Source organism: Orycteropus afer, unplaced genomic scaffold, assembly GCF_000298275.1.
Source record: "Orycteropus afer afer isolate SDZICR_OR568_19922 unplaced genomic scaffold, OryAfe1.0 scaffold00037, whole genome shotgun sequence".
NCBI lineage: Eukaryota > Metazoa > Chordata > Mammalia > Tubulidentata > Orycteropodidae > Orycteropus > Orycteropus afer.
Window position 1 is genome coordinate 12073425 of NW_006921624.1, and position 18803 is coordinate 12092227.

The window sequence follows — 18803 nt, forward strand, 5'->3', positions numbered from 1 at the left end:
GTGTAACCCCTCAGCTTAATAATTTGACAAAATTTGGCAAATGATAAAAGGACATGTGAATGAGTAGGACCTTGGGTAACAGGACAAAGCCCAAGGCTTGAGGATGTTACCTGCAACTCCCTCTAACTCATTCCTGTCCAAGTTGCAAAGCTGTTCCAGCTGCTACCATGTGGAAAAAATCACCCGGCCCCCAGTTCCCCTTCCTTCTGATTTAGTGTGTGGAAGAAACCCAGTCTCCAGATGATAAATCCTTTGTATACGAGGGGAGCACTCAGAAAGAGAAAGGCCTGTGAGTCATCGCAGGAATCAAATCTCCTTTTCTGCAGGGTCACTGAAAGTTTCTGTGTGTGCTGTTTGCCAAGTCCGCCAGTGGTTCAGACTGTGAAAGGTAACTGCCTCGTATGTGTACCTCTTGTTTAGTGCCAGAAGTTACGCGCACGGTGTCTGGGAACACAGTGGAGTACGCTCTGACTGACCTCCAGCCTGCCACAGAATACACACTGAGAATCTTTGCAGAGAAAGGGCCCCAGAAGAGCTCAGCCATCACTACCAAGTTCACAACGGGTAGGAAGCCATCGAGAGCTGGACGCTTTCCCTTCTGAAACGCCCACCCACAGCCTCCATCTTAAACAGTAACCCTAGCAGCTCTTCTCTCTGAAGTCAAGTTCTTACAATGTAATGATGTCAAAAGCAGCTAAATTCACCAATGTCACTCACTGAAGATCTTAAGAAACACACCATTTCCTTTTGAACTGAAATGACCTTGGTGTCCCCCATGGACTAGGAAAAGATTTTAAGAGGAAGGCTTTTAAAGTGGAAAACCAGTCCCCACTGGCCCTAAACCCAGTATTTAATGACCCATGTTCTAGGCAGGGAAATATTTGTAACGGATTTTTCAGGCACGTTTTCCTAGATGCCCACTGAGTTTTTATACATTGAGATCTTTTTACAAACTTCAGCAATCAGGGAAATGTCCTCTCGGTAGGGGTAAGCATCAATATTCACAGCCATCTGTCCTTTTATTTAGAAACAAGAAGGGCTGGCGATTACGTTCCCAGCTGCATCTTTCTCCAAAACTTCACCCAAGACCATGTTGGGCTCAGGAAAAGCTGGTCCTTAGTGCAAAATGAACCACGTAGACTTCATGCCTTTGAAAATCACATGGCTCAAACCCCTTCTTTTTAGACAGGGAAGGTTGTTGTTCCCAAGGTCGAATAGGGGAAGGACATGGATGCAGACCTCCTGATACTTAGCCAGAGGGTCTTGTCCTACATTTGTTGCTCTAAACCAAAACCAAACCAAACTCACTGTCATCGAGTCAATTTCAACTCATAGCGACCCTCTTTGGGTTTCTGAGGCAGTAGATCTTTACAGAAGTAGATTGCTCAGTCTTCCTTCCGAGTAGCTGGTGGATTTCACCTGCCAACCTTCTGGTTAGCCGTCAAATGCCTTAGGCATGAGGCCATGAGAGTGCCTTACTTGTTAATCTATCTGATATTAAGTGTCTTATCTTCTGCAGACCTCGATTCTCCAAGAGACTTGACTACTTCTGAGGTTCAGTCAGAAACTGCCCTCCTCACCTGGCGACGTCCTCGGGCACCTGTAACTGGTTACCTCTTGGTCTATGAATCCATTGATGGGACAGTCAAGGTACCTTGAAGTATATGAACTGTTTGAAGCATTTTCATAATCCAGAGTTGTTGCTGCTGTTGTTGTTGTTGTTATGTGCCATCCAGTCCAGGGTAGGGGGGATTATCCTGGTGCTAGTTCTCTACCCCAGGGCAACTGGGCAGCTGATGGGAAAAAAAATTATATGCCAGACCTTCTGAATCACAAGCTGCATCCTTTCTCATTTTAAACACATTCACAGGCATCAGAGGTTAGGACTTCAACATGTCTTTAGTGGGGATGCAATTCAATCCATAATACTATCATAGCCCTTCCTGGAGTGGGTTAACAATAAACTCTCTGTGTGATCTAGAGGCAAGTCCTTCCCTTCCCTTGGTATCAGTGTTCACATCTGTAAAATGAGTAAACAGGACTCACTGATCTTTAAGGTCCTCTCTTGGTCAGGCATTCTAAGAGTCTCTGTTTCCCAAAGCCATGCGTCTCGTTCCAATCTACCCTAATTGCCTAGGAAATGGCTTTGCACAGCAGCTAAAGAGCTGACAGGTAATTGGAGCCCAAGTAAATTGATCACCCCAGCTTTGTACTTGATCAATGATCCTTCCCCCAGGGACCAGACCTGGAGCCTCCCAAAGGTCACTAAGTCATTGGTATCAAATGGGCACTTAGCCTAATTGACTTCCCTGCATGTCCAATCCCCAGCTCAATATGCCTCACTCAAGAAAATCAACCTGCTGTAGGAGGGTCCTGGGCAGGGTGTGGTGAGACCAGGATGCAGGGCCATCCCCAGCCACTGACGAATCATGAAGCAAGAACAGAACTTTTAACCTTTCTGAGACTTAATTCCTCCATGAGAAAAATCAAGATGGCATACCTGCCCCATTCCAAAGATTCCAAGCTCATTTGCCACTACCTAAACCCACTCTGTCATGTTTGCAGGATGTAGAAGCAGAGTGTGCTTGGCTTAAGAGGAGTGTAAATTGAATTCTAATCTCAGACACCAAGGTCATCTGCTAAAATTTGATCCCATAGGAATTGGAAGCTAGAAAGAAATTTAAAAAGAAGAAGTTCCCTGCAAACTGAAACCAATGACCTCCTCAGGGTATTGGCACAGCAACCAGCAACAAGCTACCAAGACAGAGAGCATAGGTCTCTTGGCAGCTGCCGGTATCTGCCTCTTACAGATGTCTCTGTTGTAAAAAGGAGACACACTGGACCAGCTCACGACTTCACCTTGCCATGTTTACTGATTATAGTCATTTCCTGATTCAAGAAAACCCCAAACTGACTACACCTCAGAATCATTCAGGTGTTTACTAAATACACAGCTGTCCTGGTCCTCCTGGCTGTTAGAATCCAGTCCGTCTGGGATGGAACATGGGCATGATGTGGTTGTAAGGCTTCCCAGGGGACTGTGATGTAGAGCCCTACTGAGAGGTCACCTAGCTAACTGGTCTCAAAGCCTAGACTTTTGTTCCTTATGAGACTCATGTTGTCACCAGAAGAAGTTTCTCAATGCACAACTGGCTTCATGTCATTTACTTGTTCAAAAATCTTTTGGGCCCCCTGTTCCTTGTAATGATAAACTTCAAATTCCATAACTTGGCATTTAAGGTCCTTTGTAATCTGGCCTTTGCCCACTTCATCCACTAATCCCCAACCTGAAACCAAGTACAGTCGAGGGTATCACCTCCTCTTATTTACTTTGCTCTGCCTCTTCTGGCCCCAGGGCCTTTGCTCATGCTGCACTCTCTCCTTTCTGACACCACATCATGGAACCTGGTACAACTTGGGTACTCAGTGAATTCTTATTGAATGAATAAATGAATCAAGGGCTGAATAGATTAATGCATGCACTGTCTATCCTGAGAAATTTTTTGGTCAAAAGCTATTTCGTTCTTTCTTCTGCTCATAGGAAGTCATTGTGGGTCCAGACACTACCTCCTACAGCCTGGCAGACCTGAGCCCATCCACCCACTACACGGCCAAGATCCAGGCGTTGAATGGGCCCCTGAGGAGCAAGCTGATCCAGACAGTCTTCACCACAAGTAAGGGGTCCTGAAGAGCAGCCAGGCATTGAGAGTCTAACTTTATGAGACTGAGTCAACTCTCCACTTCCCCATTGACCTCTACTTTAAAATTTTCAAAAAGTCTCTTAAAAGGCTCAATTCCCTGTTACTACCCAAAAACCCAGAGTCCCTGGGTGGCACAAACAGTTAAGCACTCAATCATTAGTTGAAAGGTTGGTGGTTTGAACCCACCCAGATGCACTTAGAGGACCGGCTTGGTGCTCAGCTTCTGAAGGGTCACAGCCTTGAAAACTGTACGCAGCACAGTTCTACCCTGCCCCCTGGGGCCATCGTGAGTCAGAATCAAGTAACAACAACATGGAAGTGCAAGGAATGTGGTTGCAGAAGGTTATTGGCATCGTGGTAAAGGGAAGGAGGACTAGCAATGAGCACAATAGGATCAATCCCCACCTTCACCACTTGCCCTGTGTCACTTAAGAAACTGACTTCCATTTTACAAGCCCCAGTTTCTTCATCTATACGATGTGATTGATAATCATCCCTTCCTAGCCTAATAAGGGGCCCTTTGTTATTATGAGCTCAAAGTCCCTTCCTCTCTCCAGAGTTTATAATGATCTTTTATATTCATAAACATGTAAGCAACCTGGTGTAGGGGCCAGGACTATTGTGCCCAATTTCCTGGTGGCGAAATGGAAGCTCCCAGAGACAAAATGACCCATGCAAAGCTACACTGGGAGTTAAAGTCAGAGCTGGGCTTTTAGGACCAAGGGACCTTTCCCTGCACCCTACTATTTGACGTCTACTGCAGATGGTAAGATGCATGTTGTTCTGTTGGTCCACTCCTGCAGAAGAGAGGTCCTGGTCTTTGAAGAACCTTGAACCTGGGATACACCAAGCATATCCCAGCACTGCCTCCTGCCACTCACATCTCACTCTACAGTCCTTCTGCTCCCATCTGTGAGGGAGGTGCTTCCTCTGGGCCATTCTTACACCAGGTGCTGGGGGCACAAGACTATGCACCTGCCCTAAAGATGCTCTCAGACTTAGGCTTTGAAATAAATGAAAGAGCAATAAATGAAAGTAGATCTCAGGTGAGATGAAGCATAATAGAGAAAGTATCAGATCCGAAAAAAAACCTGCCCTGGCTGACGGTTCCAGACACGTGCTGAGCACAGCCCCAGGTGGTTTGTTTCCACCTCAAGTTTAATTTTTCCCATCACATGATCACACCTGGAAATGCCCCAAGCATTCTTGTTTTAGCCCTCTAAAATTGCCAAGACCCAGAACAGTTAAATGACTTCTTCATTGTCACACAGAAAAGAAGTGTCAAGTTCAGCACTAGAACCTCGGTCTCTGACTCCAGAGTCCTCTGAAGAGATTGAGATGCAACTGTATCATAGATTAAAATATATGTATCTGGAAAGAGCAAAGATCCAACTCTTTTCTGATTTTCAAAGCAGCCTGAACCCTAATCAAGGGCTGTGATTGACAGTGGACCACCTACCCTGGGTTAGAAGCCCAGCTGTGCTGGCCAGGACCCTTGGCATCCATCAGGTGCTGCCTAGCTGCTCCATAGAAGTCAAGGTTGACCTAGCATATGATGCTAATAGCTCAGCTCTCCTCCCACTGATATCATTGACTGCTTCCATCAGGATAAGCGACTGAGGTGGGTCCTTTGTGCACATAACCCCTATACCTCCCGACACCCCCGCAGACTAGGTTTTTTTCCCCATTTTGTCCATGAGGTTAATTTGCTTACCCATCGGAGTCTTGCCAATAAGCAGTTGGGCAGCCATTTGAAAGTTCTTACCCCAGTCCTCCTGCTTCTGAAAGAGTCACTGTTTCTTCTTATCCCACAGTTGGACTCCTGTATCCATTCCCCAAAGACTGCTCCCAAGCAATGCTGAATGGAGACACGACCTCTGGCCTCTACACCATTTATCTGAATGGCGATAAGGCCCGGGCCCTGGAAGTCTACTGTGACATGACCTCTGATGGGGGCGGATGGATTGTGAGTATCACCAGAGCCCTCCTGCATTGAGGGTGGGTCAGGGTGGAGGGAGGGGGAGAGGAGACATCATCCTTGTATATTCTGACACCCATGAACATGAGGTTTTGCAAGACAGCACCTGCCACATAGAGGCACTCAGTAATTACCTATTAAATGAAGGAAAATGAAAGAAACTGGAGATAAAAAGCAGGGAAAAAGAATTTCCTCATAATTTATGTCATCTGAACTTCCCCCAGACAGCCCTGAGAAGCAGAGTTGGCAGCAATCACTGAGCCCATTACTAACATGATTTAGCAGTGACTGAGAACTTGCTATCTACCAGGCACCGTGGGAGCTGGGGTTCCTTCCAAAGTCTGATGGTCTTCTGCCCAGCAATGCACTCTATCTTCCCTCCAACAGCACAGGTGCCCCCAGCTTCACTGGTTATGTTTGTAGGTGTTCCTGAGACGCAGCAATGGACGGGAGGACTTCTATCGAAACTGGAAGGCCTATGCTGCTGGATTTGGGGACCTCCGAGAAGAATTCTGGCTTGGTAATGTCACCCTGCCCAGAAATGTCCTTCACTGCCCTCCTTTCCGTCTGTCCTGACCTGCAGTGATCTCTGGGAGAGAAACGGATTAGAAGGAGACAGTAGCTCTGATAGCAGACACAGAATTTCACATGCTCAAGGGAAAAGACTGCTCTGGGTCATTAACCTGGAAAATGTGATGGAGAGTCAACAGCCAGGCCTTATGAATTCGCTTGGTCTTAAGTCTTTAACTGAACCCTTTATAGAATCATCCTCACTCATATCACTGCCTGCTTCTGTGCTGTGCACGAGGTGCTGAGATCACTGTATGGCTATGTGGCTAAAGTTAAATCCATAAACCCTAAACCTCCCAGCACACCCCCTCCCCCAGAGGAGGTTTCCTCTTCGTTTGGCACAAGAGGAAACAGAGACTCAGAGAAGTGATGTTCTTAGCCCACAGGAATCTCACTAATAAGCAAATTGAGCTGTAATTTGAAAGCTCCAAAATTAACAGGCTAATGCCATCATCATCCATGCATGCAACTCACACCTTCTGACAACTCCCCTCGCACAGAGCACAGTGGCCTGTTCACAGAGCACTGCCGCCTGGGCTGGGAATGCTTGCCCTGGTACCACACGTAGCCTCTCATCTGTGAAGAGCTTTCCAACTTCAAAGCGCTTTCAGCCCCTTATCTCCTTTGATTTGCACAATACACTAGGAGGTTGGCAGGACAAAGATTATCAATCTGGTTTTACCTGAGACTCAGAAGCATATTTTTGCCTGGCATTGGACCAGCATGGGCCAGACCAGGCTTCAGCCCAGAGCTGTGTGACTGGACCCTCTTTCCTACGTAGCTGCTGCTGTGGCAGGGTGGAAATGAAGGCCTCAGCCATCTGTGTTTCTTCAGTGACCCTTGCCTGTCCTCCACAGGGCTGGACAACTTGAGCAAAATCACAGCCCAGGGACAGTATGAACTCCGAGTTGATCTGCGTGACCACGGAGAGACCGCCTATGCCGTCTACGACAGGTTCAGTGTGGGAGACGCCAGGACGCGCTACAAGCTGAAGGTGGAGGGGTACAGCGGGACAGCAGGTACAGGGCAGCAGCCCCGAGAGCCTAATTCATTCATTCATCATCCTTCCATCATTAATCCAGCTATTTATAGATTCCACAGCTATTTGAACACCTAAAAAACAAAAAAATTGCCATCAAGTCAATTCCAACTCAAGGTGACCCCAAGTGTCAGAGCTGAATTCTGCTCCATAGAGTTTTCAATGGCTGATTGTTTTCAAAGTACATGACCAGGCCTTTCTTCCAAGGTGTCTCTGGGTGGGCTTGACCCTCCAACCTTTTGGTTAACAGTTGTATTAACCATTTACACCATCCAAGGATTCCTTTGATTGAATTAATTCCCCAAAAATGTGTTGTGAATCCTAACCTCTATACCTGTGGTTTTAATCCCATTCAGGAATGGGTTGTCTTTGTATATTAATGAGGCAGGATTAGTGTAGCATGTGTCTTGAGGCAATCTCTTCTGAGATATAAAAGAGATTAAACAAGCCAGCAGAGCAGAGATAAGGGGAAGACATATACCAAACCACAGGCCGATCACTCAAGAGCAGGTCAAAGAGACAAGGACCTTCCTCCAGAGTCGAGAGAGAGAAAGGCTTCCCCGAGAGCTGGCCCCTGCATTTGGACTTCTAGCCTCCTAAACTGTGAAAAAATACATTCCTATTTTTTAAAGCCACCCTAGGAGCTCTGGTAGCATAGTGCCTAAGGCACTTGACTGCTCACCAGAAGGCTGGCGGTTCAAACCCACCAGCACTCCTAGGAAAGAAGGTTGGGCAATCCTACTTCCGTAGTGATACTGCCTCAGAAACCCAAGGAGGGGTTGCTATGAGTCAGGGCCGACTCGACGGCAAACAACAACAACAACAACAATGGTATTTCTGTTACAGCAGTACTGGGAAAGTGAGACAAAGAGCTACTCGACGCTAATGCACAAGAATTGAGCAGAGTTGGGTGGATACGTTGGTCATAGAGACACAGAATAGGTTGGGAAACAGGACAATCAGAACTGAGTTGCAACTACGGTCACTCAAAAAAGGTCTTTTTTCTTTTTGTTAAGTCCATTTTTAGATGTCATTAATAGAAAAACAGTCTCTCAGAGGTTTCAATATTCCTCTAACACTGTGCTTCTCCAATTATAGTGTGCACATGACTCAGCAGGGACCCCATGCTGTGAAAGTCCCATGCCTCTGCAGTAAGCCTGGGGTGGGGCGCAGCCGCTGCGTTTCTAGCAAGTTCCCAGGTGACGCTGGTTGCTGGTCTGGGAGCCACACTTTCAGTAGCAAATGATGCACCCTATCACCTAACTGCTTAAATCTCTTCCCACACATCCCTGCCAGATGGTCGCCAGTTTAGCCTGCATACTTCCCAGAAGCTCACTACCTCCCAAGGAGCTCTTTCACTCCTTGTTTTGAAAATTTCTTTGACTTGAAATGGCCTTTGCTTGGCTTTTCAGCTCCACGTTAGAGAGAAGTTAACAAGAAAACAACATATACTCGGGTTTACCAAGTAGCATCCTCTTTTGTAAATGCTTAACATATATCCCAGCATTTAACTCCCACAAGGAGTCCCTGTAACCTGCAAATGGTTAAGTGCTCAGCTATTAATCAAAAGGTCAGGGGTTTGAATTCATCCAGAGGCACCTTGGAAGAAAGGCCTGCCTAACTGCTGAGAGGTCACAGCCTTGGAAACCCTGTGCTTTTCTCTACTTTACTCTGAAACACATGGGGTTGCCATGAGTAGGAACTGACTCCATGGCAACTGGTTTCTTGTTTGTTTGTTTTGTTGTTGTTTTTCATTCCCACAAAACCCCTTCCAGGAAGATATTGCTACTCTACAGATAAGGAAACTGAGGCTCTGGAAAGTTCAGTGCTTTGCTTGAGACAGAAGCTGCTCGTGGAAGGTGAATCCAGGATGCAACCCTGGTGGCAGAGAACTGAGAGTGTGGACAACTCCACACACTCCATCCCCCCTTTGGGGTGGGTTCCATCATGTCGGTGAAAACAGAAGAGGCAGGTGCTATGGTGCACGTCCGCCCTCTGTTGAGCCCTGAAAGAAAACATTCATTAAGGGAAAAGTCTAGATGAAGTGTACCAAAACCAGGCTCAGCCCAGAGAGGCACAGGGCCCTTTTGAGACAGCAGTTTGCGTGGAAGTGAGTGGTCAGAAACAGAGACACCCAGGGGCTCCGATTGTTTTCATTTGTCCATACCTCAAAGAACGCTGACATTTTATCACCTAATGCCGCAGTTCTCTAGCATTGCTATAACAGAAATACCATAAATGGGTGGCTTTAACAAACAGAAATTTATTTTCTCACATTTAGGAGGCCAGAAGTCTGAATTCAGGGTTCCAGCTTGAAGGGACAGCTTTCTCTCTCTCTTGACTCTGGAGAAAGGTCTTTGTTCCTTTGAGCTTCTGTTTCTGGACAATCTTCATGCGGCTTGGCATGTGTCTTCTCCCCGCCCTTACCAGAGACCCCACCAATTCACCCTCACCCCCCTCCTTCCCACCTCCCACCTCCCTCTCTGCTCCACTGGTTTATTTAATCTCCTTTATACCTCCAGAGACTGGCTCAAAATTGCCCTACACTAATCCTGCCTCATTAACATACAAAGACAATTCCGAATGGGATTATAACCACTGGCAAAGAGTTTAGGATTTACGTCTCAGATTTTGAGGGGGACATAACTCAATCCATAGCACTTGGCAATAAATACCTCTTTGATTGAGATGGCTTCAGGCAACAAAGTTGTTACTGCCAAGCAAGCAAATCCAGCAGGCGGGAGGAATGTGGCCTCCATCTGTCTTTTTGTTTCCAGGGCAAGCATGAGCCATGACACTCCCCTTTCCTGAGATAACTCTTATAAGGCTGCATTTTCCTGTGTGCATTTGGTGGTAGCCTTAAAACCAGCTATCCCCCAAGACTGTGTCTTCTTTCCTGGATATTTTTCTACACTCGCTATTCTCGGTAGCATCTTTGGTTACAAAGGCACCTGAATCACTTCAACAACTGGCTCTAAAACATTAGGGTAGAATTCCTCAGCACCTTCCAATCTGTGTGTGTAGCACTTGGCCAGAGTTGGGGGTGGGGGAACACAAACGGAAAAGGCACTTAAATGCTCCTAAAATTGAATAAATTAAATTACAAATTAGATTCCTAGCTAGTGATAGATATAAATGGACTTCTTGTCTAAGAAGAGAACACTGGTCAGACAAATACTTTTAAAATAACTATATGAACATAGGTGTTGACATCTAACATCTGAAGGGTTTAATTATAGGTATGGCTACAAATATTGGTATTGGGGGGATAAGCACATCATTATGTAAAGGCAGATTTCCCACCTGCCTCTCTGAGGTCCTTTATGTAAAAGGAATGCAGACAAGCCTAAAAATTAAGACAACTATAACAACTATTTGCATATAACTCTACCAGTTCATAGTACATCTTCATGCTCACTGTCACAATAGCACTGTTCACTGGTAAATAGAACCAATGTGCTAGCCCCATTTTAAAGATGAGAAAACTAAGTTTCAATTAGAGGTGTGTACAAGGAGGTTACAAGTAGGGAGTGAAAGAGCTGGCATTTGAACCCATACCCTCCAGAGCCACCTATAACCCTCTCTCTACCATATTATGCTGCTTCTATCAGAAATGAGTCCTCATGCCCCACCTAGTGTGGCGTTCCACGCAATGTTCAAGCCTAAACCACCCCAGGACCTCGCAGCTGTCACCTCTAGCTCTGTCTTTCTCGTCCTGGAAGGAAAGCTCCAGCTCCATATTCTCTCTCACTCCCAGGTGACTCCATGGCCTACCACAATGGCAGATCCTTCTCTACCTTTGACAAAGACACAGACTCAGCCATCACCAACTGTGCCCTGTCCTACAAGGGGGCTTTCTGGTACAAGAACTGTCACCGAGTCAACTTGATGGGCAAATATGGAGACAACAACCACAGTCAGGTGAGTGACCTGTGAAGGCCCGGCACAGGGCTCTGGAAGGTGGGTAGGGCAGGCAGGAGCCCAGCCTCTCCACCCTGGCTGAATTCAGTAAGGCAGGAAGTCAGGGAGCATGATGATACAGCAAGAAGAAATCTCAGGATACTGCAGGTCAGATAAAATCATAGAAACAGCAAATGTGAACTCCTGGAAAGCACTGGTCAAGTGGAGTCCACACATGGAAAGCTATCCTCAGACAAAAGCTTTATCTGACCCCCAAAATGTAAAACAGAGAAGAGGGGAGACCCTTTAGGTAAAGCAAAGGAGGGGTGCGACAGGCTGAGTGCTGTCTCCTCTGCGTGGCAGAGACCAGCTTGGCTCAGAGGCACCTCTGGAATCCCAGGAATGCCAGAAGGAGAGCCACAGCCTTTTTATCCCTTCATTTTGAGAAACCTAAGACTGCAGCCCAAAGGGGAACTCATTGCCTACAGGACACTGGGCTTCTGCAAAGGGTGATGGAAAAAGTTGGAAACAGATAATGATGATGGGTGAACATGATAACATGATTAGTGTCATTGAAATGTGCCTGTGAAGAACATTGAAACAGAAAATGTTACATATGTACCTACCACAATAAAATAAAAATAAAAAAGGCTGATGACAGAGAAAAGTGACTTTCCTGAGGTCACAGAATACCTGGAGTTAGCCAAACTCAGGAGAACATAGGCCTCCACAGAGCGGCCTCTCTTCTGACACCAACTGCAAGCTCAGGAGTTTTAACAATTCACTTCACCGTCAGTTTCAACAATTCACTAGAAGGACTCACAGGGCTCACTGAAAGCTCTTATCCTCATGTTTACGGTTTATTATGGAGAAGGACACACGTTAGAATCAGCCAAAGACACACATAGGGTGGAGTCTAGGAGGTTCCAAACCTGAAGTTTCCATTGTTCTCAGGACACATTAATTACCCTGCCAGCATCAATGTGTGACAGTGTGCACAAAGTATGGCCAACTAGGGAAGCTCACTGTACTGGTTACCCAGTGCTGCTCTGACAGGAGTATACCACAAATGGGATGGCCTTAACACACAGGAGTTTATTCTCTTACAGTTTGGAGGCTTTAAGTCCTAGTTCAAAGTGCCAGGTTCAAGGGGCTGGGTGAAAGTCCCTCAACCTTGGGGTCCAGCTCTGCCTCCTGCTCCCAGCCCACTGGAGCTAGAGGCATTTCTTCACTCAGCTGCTAGCTGCTGAGGCTGACAAACCCAAGGTTGACAAGTAAAAAAGGCACAGTCACAATGTTACCAAACCACACGGCAGGCCATTAATTCAAGTCCATTGAAAGTCCCAAGGTCGGCAGAGTATGGCATCCTACTAAACAACAACACAGCTACATGCAGGGTTCAAGTGTGCCATAAGCTGGAGACCATGCCCAAAGCTGTTTCTTATATACAGGAAGCAGACCACATACCCAAAGCAGCTACTCAGCTGCTCCAATAGATTCCACCATGGAGTTAATTACCACTCTCACCATGGGGAATAACTACCACCAGCTGCCCAGCCACTCAACCAGGCCCAGCCAAGTTGACACACAAACTTAACCACCACACTCACCCAAACTTGTGTATCCAGAGTTTTTATTGGGGCTTCATTTTGTAGACATGATTGATAGATAGACTGCCCAAAGTTGAGCGCAGTCTCTAGCCCCCCACTGCTTCCCCTGAGATCAAATATCATGTGATGTGCCCCAAGAGGCCTACCATAAGTCATTTCACTACCATAATCTATTAGGTGTGGTCTAATGTCCTACCATGAATAGAATAATGAAGACCTCCTAGCACTCAGCATGTACGCGAAGGTTACCTCCCAGTAGCTAAGGACAAAGACCAGACTTCTCTTTGGCCCAGTCCAAATTCTTTACCACACCCAAAGGAAAGTTCCTGAGTTAGCCAGATCTCCCCACCTCCAGTCCCAGGCATTTCCCTGCAGTGGCTGTAGCACAATTTCTGCAATCACAGAGATGGCTTTCTGAGACCTACTCTAGGAATTGTTGCTGCTGTTAGGTGTCATCAAGTCATCTCTGACTCATAGCGACCCTATGACAACAGAATGAAACACTGCCCAGTCCTATAATATAGCAGCAGTGTTTCACTGCTATTCATAAGCTTTTCAGTGGCCAGTGTTTTCAGAAGTGGATGGCCCCGTGCTTTCCCTAGTCTGTCAGTCTGGAAGCTCCGCGGAAGCCTGTCCGCCCCAGGCAACACTGCTCATATTTTAGAAGCAGTGCCACAGCTTCCAGCATCACAGCTTTCCTCTAAGAATGGTGACCTAAAACCAAATTTAATAACCTACCTTACATTAAGTCCTGCATAAGCCTTAAAATTGAAGACAGTCGAGAGGGACCAGAAAGAATAGTGACTTAATCATGACTGCTCTCCTGCCCTGTCCCTTCTCACTAAGAACTGAGAACACAGAGCCACATCGGACTCATCCTGGTACCTTAGGGATTCTTCTCGGGTCCCTGGGGGCTTTGTGAAATCTCAGAGGTCCACATTAGAAGTCCAGAGACTGAGCCAATGATCTCAGGTGGATGCAGGCAGCTCATCTCTTTTTACTTTTTTGTGTGCTTTGGTGGGTTGGTTTGGGTAGGGTTTGTTTTTGTAAACTTTCTGGGTGATTCTTAACAGGGAGCAGATGTTGGGAAGTATTGTTAACAGTTACCAGAAATGGTGATGGCTGTGATTATGCTTAACTGATAGCTGCTATCTTAAATACAGATCTACCTTGACTTAATTCCTGAACTTTTCAAAGCACTCTCACCTGCTTACACTGGGAGGGATTCAGGAAGTGCTTTGTTTTACCTGTTGTACAGAGGAAGTGAGAGTTAAAGTGACTTGCCCAAGGACATCTCCTAACATCAGTTCTTCCCACCTTGTGTATCCTCCATAGCATTCCAATCAGCAGTACTGTATCACCCTTATTGTTTTGTCCCTTTGTTGTTGTTGTTGTTGTTATGTGCCACTGAGTCAGACGACTCATAGTGACCCCTCCCTGGGTTTCCGAGGCAGTATCACTATGGAAGTAGATTGCCCCATCTTCCTTCCGAGGAGTCACTGATAGGTTTGAACCGCCAGCCTTCTGGTTGGCAGTCAAGTGCCTTAGGCCCTATGCTACCAGAGCTCCCGTTTTGTCCCTTAACACCATTGCAATAGTATTTCTGGAGAGAGAGGGAAGAAAAAAATCTCCACACCAACAAAGAGATCTCTTTTTCCTTCCTTCCACCCTACTCTGGAATAAGGAGGAGATGGGGTAGAGGCCACAAAGAGGCTACAGGCGTTCTTTGTGGCCTCTTTCTGGCTTCAGCCTCCACCACAAGCAACGAGGGCTCGCTACCAGCTCTAAACCTCTGTCAAAGGGAAGCGACAGAGCAGAAGGCCGCGGAAGGAGCAAGGTGTTCGGCTGCAGTCCCTCGCCGTAGCGCAGTAATGACAAACACATCTGCCCATTACATAAGCCAGCCAATCCCACCTCCCTGTCAGGCTCAGGGACCTCCTAAGGTCAGGGAATTCCAAATAATTAGAATCCAGTAAAACATCTCCATTTTTTCTCTCATTTCTCCAGTCATTAACTTCTCCACAGACATCTCTCTTCACAGCCCTATGCAGCATGAAGTGGTTAGTGCCTGAGGTGATGGCTTCATAGAAGCACTGTCTAAAGCTGAAGCTGCCAAATCCTGACCCTGCCCTTTGCCTAATCAGACAAGGGGCCATTTGGAGTTGGTGGGCAGATTCTACCCATGTTTGGTCTTTAAACCAAAAATCAGCTGCCATGGAGTCGATTCTGACTCATGGTTGCCCCATGTTTTGCAGAGCAGAGCTTCAAATAGGGTTTTCAGTGGCTGATTACCTCAGAAGTCAGTCACCAGGCCTTTCTCCTGTGCTGCTTCTGGGAAAACTTGACCCTCTAATTTCTCAATTAGCAGGGAGCACGTTAATGGTTGGGCGCTCTGGTGGCATAGTACCTAAGGCACTTGACTGCTAACCAGAAGGCTGGTGGTTCAAACCCACCAGCCACTCCTTGGGAGGAAGGTTGGGCAATCTACTTCTGTAGAGATAATGCCTCAGAAACCCAAGGAGGGGTCGCTATGAGTCAGGTCCAACTTGACGGCACATAACAACAACACAACAACGGTAATGGTTTACTCCACTCCCTACTGTCTTCACGCTCCTCTGTAAACAGACAAGAGTCACTGAACAGTACACTGACTGTAAGGCTGGCAGTTTGAACTCACCCAGAGAGCCTTGGAAGAAAGGCCTGACGATCTACTTCTGAAAGAATCAGCCATGAAAACCCTACAGAACAGAGCGCTGCCCTGCAGCACAGGGAGTTGGGATCGACTCAACAGCAACAGTTTGCTTTTTGAATTTTAAAGTCACACATGGAACCCAGAGGCCTCGTCACAAATATACTCTTTTCCTGTAGAAAATCTTTGCCCCAAATTCCAGAGATATTTCTCACTAACTGAGGTTAAGAAAGTAATATTTACTCAGAACCTACAATGTGCCCAGCACTATCATTGCTCCTTTGTAAACTTATTTAATTTTTATAGCTTCTTTTCAAAGTTGACATTATCAGAGGGACAAAAAACATGGTGAAACTGAGGCTCAGAAAGAGTTAATAACTTACTCATGATCATTTAACTCTCAAATAACCCTGTATTCAGGTTGCAAAACTTTAGTTCTCCCTGCGGTCTTTCTGCTATCCCTTAATACATCCTTATTCAAATATTCCATGGGAATATTGGGAATATAGGTCTCCCTGTATAAAGCCTCTAAATCCCATAACCTCCAATTATGACCTGAATTCCTTCAGAACAGATTTCTAATGATGATGAGTTTCATCAGTCACTATTTTGTTTCAAGACGGCAGATCAGAGCTCAGTGCAAACTTAAGTGATTTCTGACTAAAGTAAAAGTTAGGTCTGATTCAGCCAACCTTTTTGAGAATTTTTATAACACAGACTGACAGACAGGAAAGAGACTGCTGTGAAAAACCAAACTGTCAAGTTGAAGCAGAGTTCATTTCATGTGGTCTACTATACAGCAACGATCAGTGAATACCTTGCCTAATGGAAACCGACAGAAAGGCCATTTTTTTTTTTTTTTTTTTTGCAGGGCGTTAATTGGTTCCACTGGAAAGGCCATGAATACTCAATCCAGTTTGCTGAGATGAAGCTGAGACCCAGCAACTTCCGAAATCTCGAAGGCAGGCGCAAGCGGGCGTGAATTCCAGGGACAACTGGGTAAGGGAGGAGTAGGGCCCAGAGACAGGAAAGAATTTACCAAAGCCTCAATACAACCAGTCCAACGTCAAGCCACACCTGGGCATTTGGCAAGAGTCAAAGTTCACCATGGACCCTGGGGGCCAACAATAACAACAGTTGCCTCAGCCCCTCGGCGGTTACTTCCCTCGCACCAAAGACAACAGTCTCCATAGGCTTCTGTTTCGATTCAGCAAAAATCTCCCAATGACAGCATCACAATGATTTTCACTTCTCTTGGGTGGCTCTGGGAACGGGAGAGGGCTAGGCTGTACATTGGTAGTTTGTTTTAGGACCAGTTGTATCTTACACAAAGCTGTATAATTAATGATCAATATTTTTGTTAGCAATGTTTTAAATGTGTGTCATTGGAAGTTGTCCCTTTTTTACGTTTTGTACAATAGAAACCGGAAAAGCAATATTGTTTCCATTTTAAGGACATGATTAATATTATTAATATAATAATAATGGTGATGATGAAAACTAAAGATTTTAAAAGAGATCTCCTTTCCGAAACACAGCTGAACAGTCCCTTATTGTATTTTTTTTTAATAAAAGCACAAGTACTTTTCAGTGTGATGGTTATTTTGCCTGGCATTGCTGAGTCAGAATCCACCGAAGCTAATGTATTTGAACACAGGGAGGAGTGTTAGAAGGAAAAGAGGAGATGGTGGTCAAGAGGGAGAGGAAGAAGAAGAGAGGTTAGAGGGTGCGGGTAGGAAAATATTTTTGAACAAAGTTGCATGTGATTGGACAAAGCTTGCAACTTAAGATTCAACTTCGTGTTGATAATTCTAAGGGTAAAAATTATGATTTAAAAGAACTTTTATGCCATTTATTTATTTATTTATTACCTCTTGTTCACCTCTGCATAAGGACTGTTATCACACAAAATAATTATCATTCAAGAGTTAAAATGTCCAGCATCACATTGCCTGAATTCAAGTCTTGGCTTCACCATTCCCAAGTTGCTTAACCTCTCTGTGCCTCAGTTTCCTTATCTATAAAATGTGGATAATAACAGTTCTTATTTCATAGAGTTTCTTTGAAGAACAAGTAAGTTCATTGGGGTGAGGCCCTTAGTGCAGTGTTAACAAATCCCTGGGTTTGCACTTGACTACCAACTGAAAGGTTGGCAGTTCAAATCCACTCATCAGCATCTCCAAAGTCATGGCAATCTATGTCTATAAAATCACAGCCATTGAAAATAGTCTGGGGCACAACTCCCAGGCAACACTTGGGTTGCCATGAATTGGGACCAACTTAACAATGAATTAGCAATGAATTTGGGTTCTTTTCTTTTTCTTTCTTTTTTTTTTTTTTTCTTCTTAATCACTACTGGTATTTTGCATGTGAGGGACTTGGGTTCATAGAAGTGCAATTATTCGCCTGTGGTTTCTTACCTAATTAATAACAGAACTAGGACTTAAACCCAGACTTTGGTTCTAATGAAATTTTCTCCTTCCCTAAGGAACTGTGTTGTGGGGAGGGACTACAGGTTGCAGCGTGGTGGGTGGGGTAAGGTCAACTGGATCCTTCATCCTCCTACAATCCTGTAGTCTTAGAACTAGAAATCAAGTCAGGAATACTTTCTTTTCCCTTATACCAAGCTCCCTAAAAGGAAGGAAGCCCAGCGTCCTGCAGCTTAGGCCTGAGCACATGCACGGGTAGGGAGCTCACTGCCAGCACCACAGATCTGTTTGTCGTCAGCAAACACAGTGAGTCACAGCTCACGTGGCTCAACATTTCCCTTCTTAAAAAGGGGTGAGGGGAAATGCAACCCCCAGTTCATTCTCTCAGGAATGTTCAGCAAGTTGACACACTGAATGAAAACGCTGGGGCTGATAGACCTCATTCAAACGGAATGTGATGGCTCAGAAGTGGGGATCAGAGTTTATCTTGCTTTAATAAATGCTGTCACAGTATATTTACAGTTTGCCCTTCTGAATCATAAGACTCACTGGCTGAAATTCAGCCAGAGCAACACCACTCTCTTTGCTGCATTAACCCAAATAAACAGACTCCCTGTGACGACCTAGCCTCCAGTGGGAAGCTTAATCCCTTGCTGGGCTGCAGACTTCAGATCCTCTCAGGTCCAACTCTGCACCTTCCCTTGAACTGGACATACCTGAGCTGTTAAGGATTTCCCAGAATCCACACAAAAGTTAGATTCTGATCAGTGAGGACGCCCCATCAAGTAAGATTCCTATAATCATGGCCTTCCGGAAGCTGTGGAAGCCCACACATGGGGACCTGGTGGGAGAAGGGTCCGAGATCACATGCTGTGAGCTACATGCTC

At 45.7% G+C, this 18803-nt stretch overlaps 1 protein-coding gene across 1 annotated transcript in view; it reads left to right on the forward strand.

Moving 5' to 3' along the window:
- The window catches only part of TNC (tenascin C), a 72619-nt gene extending 56150 nt beyond the window's left edge, over positions 1–16469 (forward strand). Inside the window, exons 20-27 of the mRNA XM_007936674.2 lie at positions 421–564; positions 1520–1650; positions 3542–3674; positions 5516–5667; positions 6103–6199; positions 7107–7268; positions 11046–11209; positions 16359–16469. Of these exons, the coding sequence (XP_007934865.1) occupies positions 421–564; positions 1520–1650; positions 3542–3674; positions 5516–5667; positions 6103–6199; positions 7107–7268; positions 11046–11209; positions 16359–16469 (1094 nt within the window). The remainder of the gene's footprint in view (positions 1–420; positions 565–1519; positions 1651–3541; positions 3675–5515; positions 5668–6102; positions 6200–7106; positions 7269–11045; positions 11210–16358) is intronic.
- Positions 16470–18803: the final 2334 nt, after the last annotated feature.